Source organism: Mercenaria mercenaria, chromosome 5, assembly GCF_021730395.1.
Source record: "Mercenaria mercenaria strain notata chromosome 5, MADL_Memer_1, whole genome shotgun sequence".
NCBI lineage: Eukaryota > Metazoa > Mollusca > Bivalvia > Venerida > Veneridae > Mercenaria > Mercenaria mercenaria.
The window spans coordinates 92,196,864-92,218,188 of record NC_069365.1 but is presented as its reverse complement, the minus strand read 5'-3'; the positions used below and the strand labels follow the sequence as shown (position 1 = coordinate 92,218,188).

Here is a 21,325-nt window from a genome sequence, read left to right as displayed (position 1 = left end):
GCGAATACGTTTCCGGTTGCAAATCGGGTGTTGGTAGGCACTTCCTGTGCAAACGTGGAAACTGTCAAACTGTTGAGCTAACTTCTATATGAAATGAAAAAAGATGTTTGCTTCAATAAAGAAGAACTGGTTTCTTATTGGAATAGTTGTTGTGATATGCCTAGCAAAATTCGCGCCTGAAATAGGATCTAAAGGAGGTTGTCATTTCGTTTAATCTGTGTTTTTGGCTTGTCTTGGTAAAATAAAGTGTTTACAAAGTGTTTAAAAGTTACAAGCTAAATCTAGCTATATGTAGCTAGAAGTAGCTATAAAACCAATAACAATAATCCAAAATATGTCGAAATCAAATGCAGAATGGTCATAATCGCATCCTACATAAGAGTAACAACAGACTGACGCTGCTATTCAAGATAGTGGAGGGTATGGTACCGGCAATAGACACCTGTGACTACTTAGTTAGACTAAGACCCCGACGTAAAATCAAACCCGTGAAATATAAAGACTGTGTGACCAAAAACATTCTTGAAAATCAGGTTACAAACAATTCTAAATGTTTTAAAGTTAATAATGCGAGCAGTGACCAATATAAAAACTCTTTCTTTGTAAGAACTGTTGTGAACTGGAACCATCTGGAAGAGAGCACTGTATGTGCCGGATCTGTCAAGGCATTCAAGAGTGCCATACAGGCTCAAGATTAGAGCGCACACACCCCCGAAGTCATACGCCAGTATTGGTTTATGCTTCGTAACCTACAGATACAGATACAGATCCTAATGGTTTATAAGATGAAAGACAATAACACAAAACCAAGATTTTGCAGTCACATTTTCAATAAATGCAGCAGTTGCAATAAATCATTGGTGAATGTTTCACTTGTGAGAATCATGGTAGTATAAGTCAAATTTAAAAATCACTTACGGCAGAAATTTGCAACATGTATTGAAACTAAATCTGCATGCTTTGTGATTGTCTTTTGTCTCATAAACCATTTGAATGGGATAATATGTCTTTTGTCTCATAGATCATTTGAATGGGATAATAACTATTTTATATTTGATATTGACATATATTGAACAATTGTTATTGGTTTTATAGCTATTTCTTTTATATAGCAAGATTTAGCTATAAAGCAAATTTGTGACTTTTCTGGGACCTGTTTACTATAAAGTGAATATATGGACAGGCACACTAGTTTATGAGAAAATCAGTATTTTTGGGCACACAAGAGACCTCTAGTCTCCATTGTTACGAGATAATTAATGTTGACATAACTCATTCTATGGATGATTCTCGGAAATTTAGTACTTTGTAGTTTAGATGTGTAAGATAACTGGTGCTGTCATATATGGCAGTAACTTAGACTAGACATTTTAGGAAGTGACAAAAAATAAGAGTAAAATTTAATGTTGATTTTGAAACAATCCCAGATCTTTTTATCATGTTAAATTTCTTTTGATCTTTGGTTTTTGCTCTGATGTTTAAAAAGGACTGTTTCTCAAATGTTGGTAATTTCTCTGAATGCTAGTAGATACATGTTTCTGTTACACTTTCTCTAAATTTTAGATTGCTGCATTTTGAATATCACTCTGCCTGCGATAATTGAGTTGCATGCATAGTTTTACGTGAGTAGCTAAAGCATGACATTCTCAAGGCAGCAGGTGTGTCAAAGATAATGAAGAGACTAGAATATTCAATATAGCAGAGCTCCAGATAAGCTGCGTATTTGCGTATTTACGCAATTAAGATTGCAGAAAACCCAGTTGAATTTATACAGCGTGCGTACTGGAACGCAATTAAAATTCTTAATACCCAATTCATAAAAAGTCGCTTTCGTATCGCATTTTCCTTATTACTAGAACGGGTACGAGACTTTAACCGCTAGACAACTGACTGGTTATACGTTACTGCAGAACAGGTTGCAATTTATCGGAAAAATCACAGGACCATTCAGTTGGCTGATCGGTGTTTTCTGGATGCTTTGTAAATAATTCTACGCCGATAAAATGTAAAGAGGTCGCAGAAAAACATTGTTGCAGCACTAACAAACAAATAAGTGGGATATTTTGCTGTCAAATAATGATAGTTATCTGTTTGTGACGATGTTGTGTCACTGATTCTGGATGACATCTTATGGCAGAACGCATATTGCGGTGAACACATCGATCAGTATTGTGGATGAATTGATCTCCGACTGCATTTAGACAGTACTGTTTTAATTAATCGCATTTCATTTCAATTTAAAATACTTTTTTGTATTAAACATTGAAGGGTGCCATTAAAGTACTTTTTTGTAGTTAGTCAATCCTAGTTAATGATAAACCATGTTTGTAGTAAGCAAAAGATACTCAGTTTATTTGTGCGAGATTGGTGAAATACCCAATTACTTCTGAAAAGGCTGGGTAATGATATTATTTTTACCCAATTCAGATTTCCAATACCCAATTCAGATAAAAGTGATGGGTAGATACCCAATTGCAGCAAAAGCTTATCTGGAGCTCTGATATAGACAGCAGAAATCTTAGGTAAAAAAAAACTGTATTGAACTGTATTTTCTTTCAGGGATTTTGATGCCAGAGATAACTGTGAAGTACATTGCTGTCTTCATAATTTTCTTTAATAGTGGTGTTTCTTTAAGAAGCGAGGTAAGATTTAAAAACTAATATTATTGACAAATTTTACAAAATCTTTTCATTCTGTTTGACTGGTTTTTCATCTTTTATTTATTACTCATATTTTATTAGGCAAATCAATATATTGCCATTGGCTATTTTTATAATAGATAGATATGATAATTAATAATTGAACTTGCATGAAATAATGAAACTAAAGTCATTTACAGTGTAAAGTAAATGTACATATATTTCTGTAGAAAGGCTGTTACTTTACTGACAGATGTTACTTGCATTCTGTAATTTAATACTTCTCCCAACAACAACATATTGACATATTCTTTTGTCTTGCACATTAAACAGTACAGACATAATTTATATTGATTTTAAGGCGTAAAAAAAAAAAATTTGTTTCCGGCATCCCGACCTACCCTACATTTTTAGCCCAACCCTAAATGTTTTTATGGCCTTGGAGAATATTGTTTTCAACTTTTTAACATGGCCAGTGTTGTTAGAAATCAACTTACTGATGTTCTAAAGACATAACCCTCTTATTTGTATTCATTTTTTGACACAAAAATAATTTTCGAAAAGTCTCCCTTAATAAAAAGAAATTCCAAAAAAAAAAATTTCCGACCTACCTACCCTAATTTTTTGAGCATGTTACCGGAAATGAAGATTTTTTTTAGGCCTAATAAAATTTACATTGTACAAACTACCGGTAATGAAATGCTGCAATTACAGTTTTATTCTCAAGGGAATGTTGTCTTTTGTCAAAATGCAGTTTTGACGTTTTCAGTAGCAATCTTATTTTTACCTAACTTGTTGATTTAACCATATTTAATTGCCTGTATTTACATGCAAATAGATTTCACAAAATTACTACAAAACAAAAGAAAATGGGCTGGGAAACAAGTTGTAACAACATTTACATTATAAATGCCCTCCCCTGACCTCACTGGTTGCCATTACTTTACCACATGCCTTTTGTAAATAACCTAGTGTTTCGTTTTTCAAAAGCTGGTCATTAATTTAGGATATTTTTTTTATTTTTTATTTGATTGAACTTTTAATGAGCAAATTTCAACATTAATTATAGGAGGCATACTTGTGTTATTCACTTCTTTTTAAAATTTAAAACAAATCTAATAGGACTGTAGCATTTAGATGGGGATATAGAGTAATTCATATGAATCATTTTATATTTCATTATTGCTGTAACTTGTACCTTAATGCACTGCAAAAACAAGATCAAATCTTTCTGTTCTGCAGGATTTAGGGCGAGCACTGCTGCAGGTCAAAGTTCATGTCTTTATTCAAGGGTTCACCTTTATTCTGTTTCCAGTAATCATATTCACTTTGGTGAAATTTTTGAGTGTGGGAGAATTCAACAAACACATTTTGGAAGGGTTTGTATTTTTTTTTATTTATAAATCATGAGAATTTTCATTTTTAGTGCACTGAACATGTTTTTTTAAACAGTATTTAAGCTGTGACCTGTAATCCATGATAGGTCCTATTACTCTGTTGAATAAAGATAGTTCAGGTTTGAGAATTTTTAACAACTGATTCCCTTGCATGGCTCAGCAAACATCTGGCAACTTTCATATTAGAATTTGAAATCAGTTTTGATCTTTTTATCTGCTTTATGATATGAGTTTAAAGTGCTCTTATTAGCTTTTGATGAAATAATAGTTATGTCTTAACCCTGTATATTTAATATACTGTGAACTTGTCTTATTTTGTATAGGCATGAAATTTCTTGGTTTTGATAAAAATAGCTATTTCTTGGGAATACAAATTCATTGATTTTGATCTTTGAACAGAAAATGGAAGGAATTTTACTGTTTAGTTGGGATGTAATTTCATGGATTGACTCAACCATGAAAAAAATTGAATACCATGAATATTTAATGATTGAACAGTACTTAATATAAGTAGTGCCAGATTTTCCTTTTGAAGATATAATGAGATTCCAGGCATTTATTTTACAGATTGAAAATACTGAGTTGTTTACCTCCACCAGTTTCATCAGCAGTGATTCTTACAAAGGCTGTAGGCGGCAATGAGGTAACATATTGTCAAGTACTCTATACTCTTTGCCAAAATTCAGCACTCCTTTAAATGTTTATACATATATTGCTATTAAAATTGTTTAATGAAGATTTATACAAAAAAAAAGGAGCGAATTATTTATTTCCCAGTCTTTCAGAAACAGATGTTCAGTCTATTATTTTGTTAAGTTATTCTTTCAGATTTCAAGGTTTTTTTTACTGATTTTATAACTGTTATTTCATATGATCGTATTCCCAATTGTCCGAATGGCTATGAAAATTCCCAAATGACAAGGGTTTGGATCATCTTCCCAAAATACTGAAAAAAATGATTAACAATTTAATAGATATATCATGTTGAATATAAAAATGTTGCTAAGAAGTAGGAACATATTAAGTTCAAGAAAACAGTCCGATCCATTGTCAGAATTTTCAGTATTTCAGTGAAACCTGTATTAAGCAGCCAGCAAAGAGGGTGGCATAGTCTGGCTGCTTAAAACAGATGGCTGCTTAAAACAAGTTGAAATTAGAACAGTAACTTAATCTGGGAAGTTAGCTGACTGGCTGCTATAGGCAAGGCTCTGTTTAACACAAGTGGCTGTTAGGCTATCATTTTTGTTTTGCAGGCTGCTGCAATATTTAATTCTGCATTTGGAAGTTTTCTTGTGAGTATAAATTTATTGCATTGCTTACACAATACATGTAAGCACTAGTATTTTGTTAGATGTGGTTCTGTATTATTGACATCTATTGCATTAGGGTATAGAAGATCTTCATAATTGTTTAAAGGTACATATTCACCTTGAGGCTATTAAACATCAGACAATTAAAAAAAAAGCATGATTAGATGTAATCTTTGATTCTAATTAAATTTGTTACCTGTTAACTTGTACAGATACATGTTGCTGACATTGTTTTAAAAACAAGAAATGATAGACTTAAAGATGTTATAACTTAATACATTCATATCACTTTTGGAAAATGAAAATAATGGTCTTCGTTCACTCACTGTGAATTGCTGAAATACTGACAAATCATCAATATTTTGTTCATTTTGAATTGTCAAATGTAGTCATAAGTTATGAAGCTTTATTAGGATCTTTGTTTCATTATTAGAACATTATTTATAAATATTTTGTTATTTAGTATACATGTTTTATTTTAAATTACAGGGTATAACAGTCACCCCAACACTTATTTTAGCTTTAGTAAGTTTTACTTTATAGTAGTACTTCAGCTGGTTAAAGGGGCAGTCATTTAGAACCTATACACATTCTGGATGTTGAGCCGATTAAATTGTATATAATGTATGTTCATACAAATTTTCACTATTTTACATTTTTTTTTTGCTAATCTCAGATTTTAGTTACATTTATGGGAAACATTTTTGGATTAAGCAAAGATAAAGACTTGTGTTTTAAGACTAATTTTTAAAAATGGCAAAATTTTGGTCCGATATTACAGTAAAGAGTTTCTAAAACGTGATGACATGTTTCAGGTAGGATCTAAGGCAGCTGTACCAGTAGCGTCCATCTTCCTGCAGCTTACAGCAACAGTAGTTTTACCGCTGGTCATTGGTCAGTGGGTCAGACACATGTTGACCAACACTGTCAACCTTAAAAACGTTCCATGGGGTCAGATTGGCAGGTAGATATATCATTTATACTCTGTTCCTTTATAGACTTATCCGAGTTGTTGAAGTATGGTAGGTGTACCTAAATGGTCCTTGTAAGAAAAGGATATTATATAATTCATGTTGTATATTTCAACTTTTTGGAAGTTCAGCCTGCACAGATGTGCAAGCTGGTCTTGGTCTGCTCTGGTCGCATAGCAGAATCACTTGCCTCCAGCAGGCTAAAGGTTAAAGAAAAGACAATGCCACTGATATTATAAATTATGTCATTCTAAAGAACTTTAAGGGTGCAGTTTGAATCAAGAGTCTTAACCACTCTGCCACAGAGGCCCATTTAAAAAAAAACTTTAAGAATGGCAGAATGTTTTTGGTTGAAAGATTGATTTTCACAATTTAACATACATGTATTTCAAATATATTTTATACAAATATTTCAATTATTTACACAGTCAAGTACATTTTGTTTTTTCTTTCAGTGGGGTATTGTTACTTATTATTTATGCAACATTCTGTGATACATTTTCTCATAAAGATGTAAATGTGGATCCAGCAAGTTTCTTCATGACAGTCGTTTTAAGTAAGTTCAGATGTACACAATTAGAATTTATATGGTCCTGTTTCACGCAGCCTATGTAGGACAAAGTTAGAACTTAGGAGTAAACTGTTTCACAAAGATCATTTGAAGAGCTTCATTTGAACTGTTCAGCTATTCTTACAATCTGAGCCAAAGAAAAATATGTTAGATCTGTCATGAAATAAAATTAATGACACTGTTTTAAAATAAAACCGGTTATAACCTGTGAAATAATTGTGATTTAAAATTCCATACTTAGGGGAGAACTTAGAATGAAGCGTATGAACTTAGTGAAACAGGAGCAAGAACATTAGTGCATGTATTACTGTAGATTCAGAAATATTTGCAAAGAATAAAGTTTTGCTGATTCAGCATTTTTAAATATTTCACAAAATATGTCTTCATGAAAACTTGTGTTCTAAGTACTTCTTAGGGAAAATTATGAGTTATGAAAAGATTAAAGCTTACATAATTAGACAGTTTCTTAGTTTCACAACATTGGGATTACAACTCAACTCAACTCAACTCATAGTTTATTATAGTCTCATCTTTGTACATGAAAATATCTAATACCACAATAGAATCATCGTAATTCATGCTAATCATCACAGGCATTTCTTCATTAATATTATTTGATAAATCCTTTTTAAGCTTGATGGAATTTACAAGAAAATTGTCAAGGAAAAATTAGAAAATGTGTTAGATTTCTTATTACAGTATATTTTAGATAGAGAAATAGTGCCTTTTAGTAATTTCTTTAACATGTAGAAAATATACATTTTCATTTAATATTTTTGTTATATTCTGAAATAAGGCTTAATATACTTGGTGGGACATTTTATATCGACTTAAGACCTTAAATACTTAAGATGCTAAATTGGAATTGACATTATCGTCATATTTTCTGTAACAATATGTTTCATTTCTTATACTGATTTGATAACACTGTTTTATCTTTCAGTAATCAGTATACAGGTGTGTCTACTGTACAGTGTGTTTACTGTAAGCAGTACTAGATTGTTACCTTTCTCACGGAGTGATACAGTAGCATTGATGTTTTGTTGTACACATAAATCACTTACTCTAGGTATGTATAGCTTTTTATTGTCTAACGAAAATATGCAAAATTAACAAACAGTGTACCAACCAATTTTATGCCCCTAAAGGTGGGCATATTAAAATCGCACTGTCCGTCTGTGAGTCCGGACGTGCATGCATCCGTGAGTGCGTCAGTGTAAATCCCTTTACGGATGGAATAGTTACAGCCTGAACAAGAATTTACATCGATGCACCCACGCATGGACAGACACACAGAGGGACCGAGGCACAGACGATGCGATTTTAATATGCCCACCTTCGGGGGCATAATTTAATATCGATTTCAAATCTGTATACAGTAATCAGATTTGATTATGTTTTCTTTGTTTGTGACTGGCTTTCCTACTGCTACTAAGGCAGTGTTACCATGTAAACTATATAAACTGCAGAAGTAGCATACAAGAATATGAAATCTTGCGTATATTTACGATGGTACCTTAGGTCATAAATCAATTAATTAAAAAATAAATGAATCATATTAATATGCTATTAAACAGAAACAGGTACTGAAAACACCAGTGTCTTCTTTTATTTTTTAAAGCAGTGTCTGTGTCTTTCTTATTTGCAGGAATTCCAATAATAAAAATCATATTTGCGGACTCACCGAGTCTTTCATTAATCACTATACCATTACTTGTGTACCATCCGACACAAATACTCCTTGGCGGGCTTCTTGTACCTTACATTAGAGGATGGATGCTTGGTGGACAGAGAACTGGGTAAGCTTTTCTGTAATATACAAACATTCATTTTGATTTGTTAATTAAATTTCTGTCAGACCGTGGAAATATTCAGAATTGTTGTTGAAAACAAGAAGGAAAACTTATCATCTTTTACATTAGGTTATCTGACAGAATCACAGTCTAGTTGATAGGGTTAATGGCAAAATGCAGTTGTTTAAAGAAGTGTACTGGATTCACAGACAAAATAAATTGCGTGATGGATTGAACTAGAAAAATCTTATGCAATATTGTTTGATAACTTCATCTAGATTTCTAGCTCGGGTCTTCCTTTACCACAAAATGGTGGAAAGTCACCATATTTATGACCTATAATTGCACAGGTGTGACGTCAAACCCAACAAAAAATATCATACCAGAATCAAGTACTTCTTTATAAACATTTTAATTCAAATACATGTACTTGTAAAATTAGTTATACATGGTGTAAATGGACAAATGTATGATAACTTATATTTGCTTTAAATGTTTTTCCTAGTGACGTGGAGCAGGTATAAAGGTGTGTTTGTGTGCTAGCATGTTTGTCATTTACTACCAGTAATTTTCCTTGCAGTGTTAATTATTGTTTGTCTAACTCCATAAGCATTTGTTTGTAACCAGATTTACCCCATGTTTAATTATCTAAACACATAAACACTTTATTTACTCATGTAAAAAGTATGATAAAGATATTCAAACTATTTTCTATCAGATTTATAATGAATATTTGAATGTACGTCAAAATTTCCATCTGGTCATCTCATTTGATCATTTATCTCAATATTCATGTCTGTAAATGTTACAACATTAAAAAACGTGTTATCATAATATTTTATTGCACTGTCAATGAGCTGTTACCCATAGCAACTCAAAATATCTTAATTTGTTAATCCTTGACAAAGTTGATCATGTGCAATTTGTATATGTATGCTTTCATACAAATACAAGCTTGCATAATTTCTTATCTCTGTTGCTAGTTTTTTTGTGAATTTTGTTTTTACTTTCACTAACAAGCACTAGAAAATAATTATAATGTACATTTTGTAGAACGGTTCTTTGCATTATTTTATTCATCTTTCAAGGCCAAAAAGCAACCACAAGTACTTTGAAATAATTAATTTTCATTGGAGTGGGGGCTAATTTTCATGGATTCCGTGGTTGAGTCAGTCTACAAATTAAGCCTAACAATGAAGTAAAATTCCTAGTCATCTTATCTTCAAAATATGGAATCCACAAATTGATATCCCCAATAAATAGTCATTTGAATCAAAACTCATGAAATAAAATGATTATACAGTATCAGTACATGCAAGTTTAAAAAAAAAAAATGCTAATTGATATAAGCAGCAGTGTGCATATAAGATACCGTAAAATGGCAATGTTAAATGCATGTGCTTAATAATTATATTCACAGATTTCTGTAAATATTTGTGTATTTCATTACTTTATCTAGATAAAAACTGCATTTTTAATTTATAATACATGTATTAAAATAGTCTTTTTTTAAAAATTTATTTTTAATGTTGTGTATGGTTTTATTTGTGGCAATGTTCTACAGTTTAAGCAACCAAGTAACTGTTTAATCTGATTAAAACTACTGTGAGTTTTCAGTCAGGAAATAGTTGGAATTTAAACCGTAAAAATTGATGTATTCACTAAACACACTCTTTTGTTTGTTGATAACTGAGAATATTCTTTATATATATCAGTGATGATATCATGGAAGGTAAAATCTGCAGAATTCTGTTGAAGTCATTGTGAAGAATTTTATCTGTTTGGAACAAAGTTAAAGTTTGATGAAACACTTCTTTGTTCATGCAAAATTTTACTTTATGTATAGAAAATAGTATTTTAGATCAACCTTTGAATTGTCCCAACTACAGAAATTCTTTTCACACAATGTCTGTAAACTTATTCTGTAATAGAAATCGGGTGAATAAGTCTAACATGTATTTCCTTTAAAAATAAATAACATGTATGAACTATGTATGAATTATGGACTGGATGTATATACTCCCCTCAAACATAACAAATTAAAGGGAGGTACTGCAATTTGAGGTTGTACCAATGGTAACATTTCTGAGCATGATTGTGGAAAATTATTTCGACGAGGGAAAATTATTGTCATGAATACCTTTAAACAAAGGCATGATTGGGGAAAATTAATTTCAAGGAAATGTTCAAACAATGGCTCTATAAAAAGATTTAAAAGGCGTTCTTAATACTTAGTGAGCAATTTTGTATGGCTCTGTCTTTGGGATATTTGGATTACTAACACATGGGTCTTGATATTTTCTCTAGTATTTGGGCACTTATTTTCAAGTATAATAGCTAAGAACCACAAGTCTGTGTGTCATATTGGAAAATTTCCAGTGGCCAAGAGACTAAACTATAAATTTTGTTTCAGCCAAGTGTTGTTCTGATTATCTAAATCTAAACAGAAGGATTTAACTATTTTTTTTCAATGGGGAAAACATGTTAAATGTTAGAGTACTACTAATAGATAGTTGCAGTATCACTGTATGTTTCTTCTCCTTTAAGATGTTTAGTTACAGGTAAAAGTCTATAGGTGGATTAGACCAATTCTTCTAAACTATTCTCCAAGTTGGTCAAATCCATATGGAATCATGTTTCTTAATACTACAATTCAAAACTTGCCTTTGATGTGCCCGGGAAATATCCTAGCGGTCAGAAAAATCATTGACAGTTGGTCAGTCAGTAGGACAGAAGGGCTAAAGGAAGTTTTGAGTTGTGATTATTCCATTTGGAGAAAGTAGACTTTTTATAGTACTTAAGTTATTCCAAGTTCACTGTGGGGAACCCACGTGACCAGAAGGTAAGGCATGAAGTCCGATTTGTAAACACAACGGCTCACTTCAGTTAAAATTTTTGGTCGTTACTTTGTTAATACTCGATGGAATTTCATGAAATAAAGACACCTTCCTCTTTAAAAGACAAACACTCAATGCTGGTAAGAAGCCAGATTAATTTGGTACTTTCTGCAAAAAGTGCAATGGCGTATTTTGTTTGTCACAAAATGTTGTGCTAAGGCATGGAGCAGTTTCACTTAAAAATGGTCTAAATGATTTGCAAATGATCTCCAGGCTACAATTTGCTACTTTCTAAGCAGTACCTATCAATTTTAGACTCATGAGCGATTTTCTTACGGGTAACCATCAGTGCTTCTCGCAATGACTTGCTGAAAACAAAAGCACTATGGTCCAGAGCACTTCTGGAAGATGCTCTGGTGCAGAGCAATTTTTCTACACTTCACCTTCTTTGAAGATCTGTCTAGTTTTTACCTACTACATGTCATTATTAGTTTTCAGAGTCATGCGACTTGATGATATATAACAAGTATTATGTCTGTTGTTTTCATTTTCAGGTTTATATTACGGTGAGGTACTGAAGGTCGTCAAAATTTCAATTCCTATGATGCCGCCAACAGATGAATCAAAACATAATAAACAAAACTTATTGCCAATTATATACACTATGAAATTTTAAGACCGCCAAAACACCTGTAACAGAAAGTTTAACGGTCACACTTTAAAATATTCTTCAGATTTACAATAGATGTCATTAAAAAGTGCTCAAAAATGTATTGAAACTCAACTCAAGAGAGCATGAATCACCATCTGTAAGTCATGTAAATTGGACACAATGTGAACCTAGCTTGTAGAAAAAGGAATTATGTGATATTCTAGTGCCTTCCTGTTCGAACAAACATTTATCATGTTCACATGTTCAACAGATAAATCATTTCGAAATAGAAGGGAATTTCTTTTCAGTGTTTCTTCTGGGGAGAAAAACAACAACTTTAATGATATCTCGAAAAACTATGACATCTGTATATTTCTTGATATTAGCTATGAAAATGAAATGGTCCACAGAATTTATAATTTATTACAAAAAAAAAACAACAACACTCCCAGTCAGTTGAAGGAAAATGACTTAGATTGAGTTATCTTGAATTTCTAACAGTTAGGAAGAACACGGAAATATTTGCTCTGGACAATAAAGCATTTCTGCCTTCTTCAGATATTATGAGGTGGAATGGTTTACAGAACAAAAGGAACAAAATTGACATGAATTTTGCTAATTAGAATAAACTTTTCTGCAAATTAAGCTTTCGACAGTTTAGTGGGCACTTCAGTCCTTTATCGATGTTTCAAGAACAGTAGTCAGCTGTTTGATAGTCAGGTGTCTTAAATTACTGGAAACAGGAAGAGTAATATAGCTAAGGGTATCATCGAAATAACTGTTGAAGTTCTTAAAACTTAGAAGGCTTATAAAGCAAGCACCTTTAAAATTATAAATGAGGTGTGGTGAAAATCGTTCTAAATAATCCAAGTATTTTATTTGAATAACAAAGAAAATGCATGGATACCGATGATTTTTATGTTTTGGTTCTGTTATGTTTGATGTAAGTCACTAATACAGTAAAAAGAAAAAAAGTTGTCTGTAAGTTATGATAAAAATGTTTACTTTTGTACATTTTTAGTACGATACAGGAGGAATCTTCTCAGCAATAAAAAAAGAAGTATTTAATGCAAATTTTGAATTTTAAAAACGAAAATGCATTAGTTATGTAATATCATATTTGCAGGAGTAAAAAATTAAGAAAATTTGTCAGTAAATTTAATTTATCATGAAATTTAAATCATAGTTATCTTATGTTCTTGATTCTGTTATTTGAATACCAAATTCTACCATAATTGGTCAATTCATTTATCTTCTCTATACCTTTAAACGAGCATGGTGACATAACCTATTGTTTCTCTTTATAGGTGGAAAAACGACAAGTACGGATGTGTCCAAACTCCAAATTTCTTCATATAAAAATCACTTGGTGTGTTTAGATTTTCAGAAAAGCAGAATTTCCCCGAAAAAGCTGGAAGTGTTGAAACATTACACCGCGCCAGAGCATATTCCAGAAGTGCTCCAGACCATAGCGCTTTTGTTTTCAGCAAATCACGGCGAGAATCACCGATATTATCCTGAAAAATTTCTACTGATACTGATGAATTGTAGCCTGAAGATGATTTACAAATCATTTAGATTATTTTTAAGTGAAATGCACCATGCCATAGCACAACATTTTGTGACCTCCCAGAATACGCCATTGCACTTTTTGCAAAAATTACCAAATTAATCTGGCTTCTTACCAGCATCGAGTGTTTGTCTTTTAAAGAGGAAAGCGTTTGTCTTTATATCATGAAATTCCATTGAGTATTAACAAAGTAACGACCAAAAATGTGACCTGAAGCGAGCCGTTTTAATTACAAATCAAGCGCCGTACCTTACCTTCTGGTCACATGGGTTCCCCGCAGTGAAGTTCCCTTTGATGTAGGCATTTTGTAGGAAAAGTATAGTTAGTGTTTCTTGATATATTATGGTAAATTTTGTCTGCCTGACAAATTGCAATCTCTTCTCAGTTTTATTTTTGCCATCTAACTCGTAACCTTTGTTGTTATCCTTTTCTACCAGGCTTTGTCCGAACACTACATGCCTTTTGCCTTTTACATATGCTCCCTTCTTTCTATAGCATAACACATTTTCCATGTTATTCCTCTTCTATATCCATGTCTTGCCATCAGTATGAAAAATATAATTTCAAATACCAGTAATACAGTGTTGTAGAAGTCTGTAGAAACACAGTTGGATAATTAAATTTCAAAAAATGCAGTTGTATTTCACTTTCATCTTAGTTAATCTTGAAATGTAGACAATGAAAGACAAAGTTGTAAATGTGCAATGTATTTCTTTTTTAATATGGTTTTACCAGTGTTGAGGTAAGATGAGAATATAATCTTTAACCCTTACCATGCTAAATTTCTATTATGGACTGGTCCATCTTCCAATTTGGGCAGTACCATTTATCATTTGAAGGGGTGTTTACTAAAAAACTACTGACTGAATAGCGAACAGTGCAGACCATGATCAGACTGCACGGATGTGCAGGCTGATCTTGGTCTGCACTGGTCGCAAAGGCAGAATCACTTGCCGCCAGCAGGCTAAGGGTTAAGTGTGAAATTATTTTATTTAAATTTCACTGAAATAACATTTTACTGTGGCTGTTTCATTTGCAAAGAAATTTATGGACTTTAAATTTGAAAAAAAAAATTTTTTTAATAGATAGGAATTTCACCTATTTTTTTTTTGAGATTGATTTTTTTCAAGCAAGCATAACTATGATGTCAACAGAAAATTGTATCCTACAACTAATAGTGATTTCACAGTAAATAGAACCAATGCTGGATCTGATTCATAATTTTCTAATCATTTTTGTTCTTTTGTTTGAAAGGTTTTGAGTGATGTTGTACATGTGATTTATTTACATTTTCAGGCGGCGAACATTTAGCTTTGCAGTCTGAAACTGAAGGGCAGTCAGTGTAGGAAAAGTTCAAGAAAGTAAAGGACCAGTCCAAGTTTGACACAGCGGTCATAGAACAGCGTTTCCGTATTAATTTTATAAAATTTCTGCTGGTGGAACAAATTCTTTCTGGTTGAGGAAATGTGAAGTGAATTTTCTAATGTAATGCAATCTACATTTATAAGGCACAGTCTGAAGCTGTGATACAGTCTACATTGAACTTTTTCACTTGGGACTATGGTTAAGTCTACATACATAGCACATTTATGTGAAGTGAAAACGTTAGAAAAACGTATCCCTTGGTAACAATAGTTAAAGCCACGCAACAGCGTGATTCAAACTGTAGTTCCAACCAGCTGTGTTTGTTTAATTTCCATAAACTGTGCTATAGTCCCCAAGTGAAAATACTTGTTGTGGTTGATAAAGGGTTTATTGACAATCATTTGAGATTTTCTAGTAAGCTCACCATGCGCACAAAGTGCTCCAGGTGAGCAATTGTGATCGTCCTGTGTCCTTTGTCATTGCCAACATCAACAATTAGACTGTCAAAATTTGGCCCAATCTTAATTAACCTTGGTCAGAATGTTACCCTCACTTAAATCTCACCAGTTTAATTATTGGGTCATCTTGGAACACCACTTTAAATTGGAAAACCTTGATAAAACTCTATAGGCCACATTTTATATTTGATCATTTACTTATCTGTATGAAGTGTAGGACAGGTTAAAAACTGGGTTATATGAGATCAGAAACTTGGTCAGATCATTGAGAAACCTTGTTAACACTTAAGGGGCCACAATTTGTTAGGGATACTCATGAAATTTTGTCTGAATGTTTGTTTCTTTGAAATTCAGATCAAGAACAAAAGTGGGCTACCTGAGATCAAAAACTATGTCAAATGGGAGATCATTGAGAAACATTATTCACAATCTAGAGGTCACATTTTTAGAATCAATCTTCATAAATGTGTGTCAGAACTTTTGTCTGTATGAAATATAGGTCAAGTTCAAAAGTGAGTTACTGAGTCATAGAAAGACCTTGTTAACTATCTATAGGCCGTATTTTCTACCTGATCCTCAAGAGACTTGGTCAGGAAGTTAGACTGTTTAAAATTTAGGATAATATAAATAACTAGGTCACTTGGGCAAATAACGAAGTCGGTAAGTCTAATCAATGAAAACTTAAATAATTATCTACATAATTTACATTAAACATGGTTAAAATGTATGAAATGTAGGCTTAATTAGATATTTGGTTATCATTGGTAATCGTATGAACTTGCTCAGGTGAGCAATTCAGGGCCTGCTTGTTTTACTTCTGATATGTATAGAAATTTTTAATATGTTTTCATTTTGTTAAGTTTTGTGAAGCTGTTTTCGTTTCACCTTTGATAAGAGAGAAGATTTTGCTCTGTTGTTCTGTCGTAAGCTGAGTAATTATATAAAAGATAATAGGTGACCAAATGAAAAACCTAGAACAGAAGTTTCGGTGTGTGTTGTCATCTCTGTCGAATATTGGCATATTTTTCTATTGATTTATTTAATTCATAAAATGATACCTTTTTAGCTCACCTGTCGCATAGTGACAAGGTGAGCTTTTGTGACCGCTTGATGTCCGTCGTGCGTCAACAATTTGTAAAAAAAAAATCTTCTAACCACTGGGCAGATTTACACCAAACTTCACAGGAATGATCCTTGGGTGGCACCATTTCAAAATTGCCCAAAGAATTTTATTCCATGCAGAACTCTGGTTGCCATTTAAAAATCTTCTTTTCAGAAACTGTTAGCCGGATTTAAAAAATATTTTGTAGAAATGATCTCTAGGTGACCGTCTACCAAAATTGCCTAAGCCATTCTGTTTCGGTAAAAAACATGGCCACCAGGGGGAGGGGCTTATTTTCCCTATATGGCTATATTGTAAATTTCAAAAATCTTCTTCTTCAAAACCACTGGGCAGATTTACACTAAACTTCACAGAAATGATCCTTGGGTGCCCCCCTATCAAAATTGCCCAAAGAATTGAAATCCATGCAGAACTCTGGTTGCCAAAAATCTTCTTGTCCAAAACCACAGTAGCTAGCGCTTTGATATTTGGTATGTGGCATCATCTAATGTTCCTCTACCAAGTTAGTTCAAATTATCCCCCTAGGGTCAAATATGGGTTCATATGGTTTACATAGACTTATATAGGAAAAACTTTGAAAATCTTCTTGTCCAAAACCACAGGGCAGAGGGCTTTGATATTTTTTATGTAACATCATCTAGTGGTCTTCTACTGAGATTGTACAAATTATCCCCCTAGGGGTAAATATGGCCCCCATGGGGGGTCACATGGTTTATATAGACTTGTATAGGGAAAAACTTTGAAAATCTTCTTGTCCAAAACCACAGTAGCTAGGGCTTTGATATTTGGTATGTGGCATCATCTAATGGTCCTCTACCAAGTTAGTTCAAATTATCCCCCTACGGTCAGATATGGCCCTGCCCTAGGGGTCATATGGTTTACATAGACTTATATAGAAAAAACTTCTTGTCCAAAACCACAGGGCCTAGGGCTTTGATATTTGGTATGTAGCATCATCTATTGGTCCTTTACCAAGTTTGTTCAATTTGTTTCCCTAGGGTCAAATATTTCCCCGCCAGGCCCGGGTCACATGGTTTAAATAGACTTGTATAGGAAAAAACTTTAAAAATCTTCTTGTCTTAAACCACAAGACCTAGGCCTTTGATGTTTTGTATGTAGCATTGCCTTATGGTCCTCTACCAAGATTGTTCAAATTATTACCCTGGGGTGAAAAGAGGCCCTTCTCTGGGGGTCCATAGTTTTACATATACTTATATAGGAAAAACTTTAAAAATCTTCTTGTCTGAAACTGGAAGGCCTAGGCTTTTGATATTTGGTATGTTGCATTGCCTAGTGGTCCACTATACCAAGATTATTCAAATTATGCCCCTCAGTTGAAAAGTTTTACATAGACTTATATAGGAAAAAAATTAAATAATCTTCTTGTCTGAAAGTTCAAGGTCTAGGCCTTTGATATTTGGTATGTGTCATTGCCTAGTTGATTTCTAACAAGATTGTTTGAATTATGCGCCTGGGATGAAAAGAAGCCCCGCCCCGACTAGTCCAACTAATTTGACGCGATCCTAGGAAATTTTGAGATTATTTTTTCATATGGGCAATATCCCCAATCACGTCAAACACTTTAAAGACCAAAATAGTTGAAGCAGTTTCCGATGAAATTTTCATCGCTGCCGACACTTTACATGCTATAGGTTTAAATGCCGATTATTTCACAAAATGGCCATAAATTCAAATAAAACTTACATGTATCGAAAGGGGATTCAATTCCTCATTGATTTATGTAAAAATTATCAAATAATATCCAAAATTTTGATTTTTCTGGTGATTTAAACCTATGTATGTAATGTACATGATTAACGTTTACCGTGTCTACACGCAATATGCGTAAGCGATAAAACCAATTACTTTACATGACTGTGTACTGTGATTTATCTTCCATTTTTTTAGTCCTTCAAAGTTTTGACGTTTAGCTGGCCCGTCACAAATATAAGACAATCTGAACGTCGAATTATTTTGACTACCGCCCAAACCTACTTTCTTGTTTTTTAAGATACAGCCTTGAAATTTTGGTGACAGTTTTGCACACTGATCTTAAAACTGACCATGAATGTGACCTACTGACCTACTTTCTTAATATTTTAGCATCAGTTTGACATTTGATACATGTAGCTCATATTACTCAGGTGAGCAATCCAGGGTCATTATGACCCTCTTGTTTTGTTTGTTTGGTTAAGCAAAATGAAAAAGCTATCACCAATTTACTTACTTTTTAATGCCACAGCATCCATTAATGTGATTTCATTTGTGACATTTCACATCTTATATGAAATTTACATGTTAATTTTGAAAATATTGATGGATGTTTCATTTCAATTTAAAAGTTGAAATATGGGTATATACTTACATGAATTACATCAGTACCATACACTCTTAATGTACTGCAGTTCGGGATTTAATGATGATGTGACTTGATTTTAGGGTTTCATTCTTGTAGCTGTTAATTCTCGATTAATTTATGTCAGATTTTATTTTTGTTTAAGTTTCATTAGTTACTGTAATAATTTTACATTGTATCCAGTTTTGATTACTACTTACAAATATTTGGCAGAGATAACAACAGAAAATGAAATGTAGAATTGTAAAAATTGTTAAACTGTAGATAATTTTTGTTTTATGAAAATCTTTAAACCGCTTGACCCATGTATTAGTGATATAGCTTTGTTAAGAAATACTTCCATTTGTAAATTTATTTATTACATTGGGGCACCTCTAATGCAACATGAATCAGAGGAATTCAATATTTAGGGGCTGTAATGGAGGAGTGTTTTTAGGGCAGTAAATAGAACATTTCAGGAATGTCAGTCAGGTTTAAAATGTATATTGTCAGGGAGATCTTGAGACCAGTCTACATATACAATCATTTCATTGGTCATCTAAATTCCATTTTATAACTTTAGACCAAAATTAAAAAGGGTACATATACATGTTTAAATTTTTAGGTTGAACAGAAAAGTTCCTCTTTTTTCACCACTTCGTTTGTACATAATAATGAAAAATTAGCCTAAATTCTTAACAAAGCATTAGGGTTGATTTTACTGAATCAAATTTAGCTAAGCATCTTGTATTTTCTCACTTATCGGACAGAAAAATCTCTATTTTTAGAAGTGCTGGAAAATCTTATCTCACGTGGGTTATCCCACACTCCTGTGAAGGACTCCTTCATGCGCTGAATATACATATTATTTATGTAAAATAATTAAAAATCAGGTACCTTTATCTTTTCTCTCCGTTCCTTATAGTGTATTTCTCGATTCAAAATTCATTACTTTATGATAAGAACGTACCGTTACGTTATAAACGATAAAACTAAAGCGGAACTTTGTTACTGTGCGTCACTGAAATATCACGACGTCACTTCTGCTTACGGATGCCAATTTCCCGCGTTTTAAGTAGTTTCATATTTTTATGCTTGTTTTTATTGTTTCTGTTGTGTTAAGTGAGAAATAGAATCCATCATTGGTGTTCGGTGAAGATCGGAAATCCCAACCCTCGGGCGCACCGCTCAAGTCTTAAACTCGGCTCAGCCTCGTTTAAGACTTGAGCGGTGCGCCCGAGGGTTGGGATTTTCTGATCTTAACCGAAGACCAATGATGGATTCTCTATATCTTGACTTATATTGAACTTTTAAAAAAATTGTTGGACATCAAAAATGAGGCATTTTTGCTTCAAAGTTAAACTATGTAATCATGTCAAAACCTTTAAAAGTTGTTTTTTTTGCCTTATAACAGCATGATAACGTCAGTATTAAGAATGTTTGAATCCAGTACAAATAATCAAAAATGAAATATTTTGTTATGGATTCAAATTAAATATGTTAATTATGTCATTGCTGCATAATTATTTTGGTAAGTATTATTATTTTAATGTACAAGTGTTTTCATAATGGCCCAGTGATAGATCAAAGATCTGTCATATTTACAGGAGGCTGCAGGTTGAGGTCCAATACAATAAATAGAGGACCTATGACATGGCCATTGTGAAAAGATGTATTATTGTAAAATTTGTTATGTGATCACTTTGAAATTTTTTTAGTTAAAATACATGCCAATAAATTACAGTTGAACTTACTTTAGCCACCACCTTTATTAAGTAGCCTTTTGCTGTAAGCAGTCCGTCAACTAATTTCCCAAGTTCGCATTTTGTTCTTATTTTAACTTGTCTTAACTTACGCAGCCACCTATCTAAAATAGCTATATTGTGTCCCTCCCCTGGCTGGCTACTTAATACAGGTTTTGAGTGTAATCTCACATACCTAGAAACATGTACTTGGCATTGTGGTGGTGCATTAGAAGTTACATGTTATTACAAACAAAAGGCTATTTTAGACCATGCAATAAAAGTAAAATCTTTGAGAGTTCTGTAATTTACATTCATTATGGACATGTCAAATAATGGTATAATAATGCGCGGGCTGGAATAACTGTATTAGTACCTACTTATTGCAATCGTGTATTAAATGTTTGTAATTATTATCAATATTTCTTCTGAGATTAACTAGGAAAATGATACTGTCTAGTCATTTGTCAGAAGGCAACAATAAATACTGCTGGTTTTACCTGTTTGTGTTTAAATCTTAAATAAATATGTCAAAAGTTCTGTTGTGTTATGTCGTATTTAA

The 21,325-nt window shown here is 32.7% G+C and overlaps 1 protein-coding gene across 7 annotated transcripts; it reads left to right on the top strand.

Moving 5' to 3' along the window:
- The first annotated feature begins 13 nt into the window (after positions 1–13).
- On the top strand, positions 14–21,303 carry LOC123557936 (sodium/bile acid cotransporter 7-like). 7 transcript variants are annotated; one of them, XM_053544325.1, is made up of 13 exons: positions 17–197; positions 2,560–2,642; positions 3,882–4,018; positions 4,604–4,679; positions 5,290–5,328; positions 5,836–5,871; positions 6,162–6,310; positions 6,773–6,873; positions 7,832–7,957; positions 8,537–8,687; positions 9,187–9,207; positions 10,397–10,413; positions 15,037–21,303. In XM_053544325.1, exons 1-11 carry the CDS (start codon positions 104–106, stop codon positions 9,203–9,205), a joined length of 1,011 nt encoding a protein of 336 aa, XP_053400300.1. In that variant the 5' UTR covers positions 17–103; the 3' UTR covers positions 9,206–9,207; positions 10,397–10,413; positions 15,037–21,303. The 7 variants fall into 7 exon arrangements, with proteins under 7 accessions (XP_053400296.1, XP_053400295.1, XP_053400300.1 ...); XM_053544320.1 differs by lacking the exon at positions 9,187–9,207 and having other exon boundaries at positions 16–197; XM_053544323.1 differs by lacking the exon at positions 10,397–10,413 and having other exon boundaries at positions 9,187–9,199.
- The last annotated feature ends 22 nt before the right edge of the window (positions 21,304–21,325 follow it).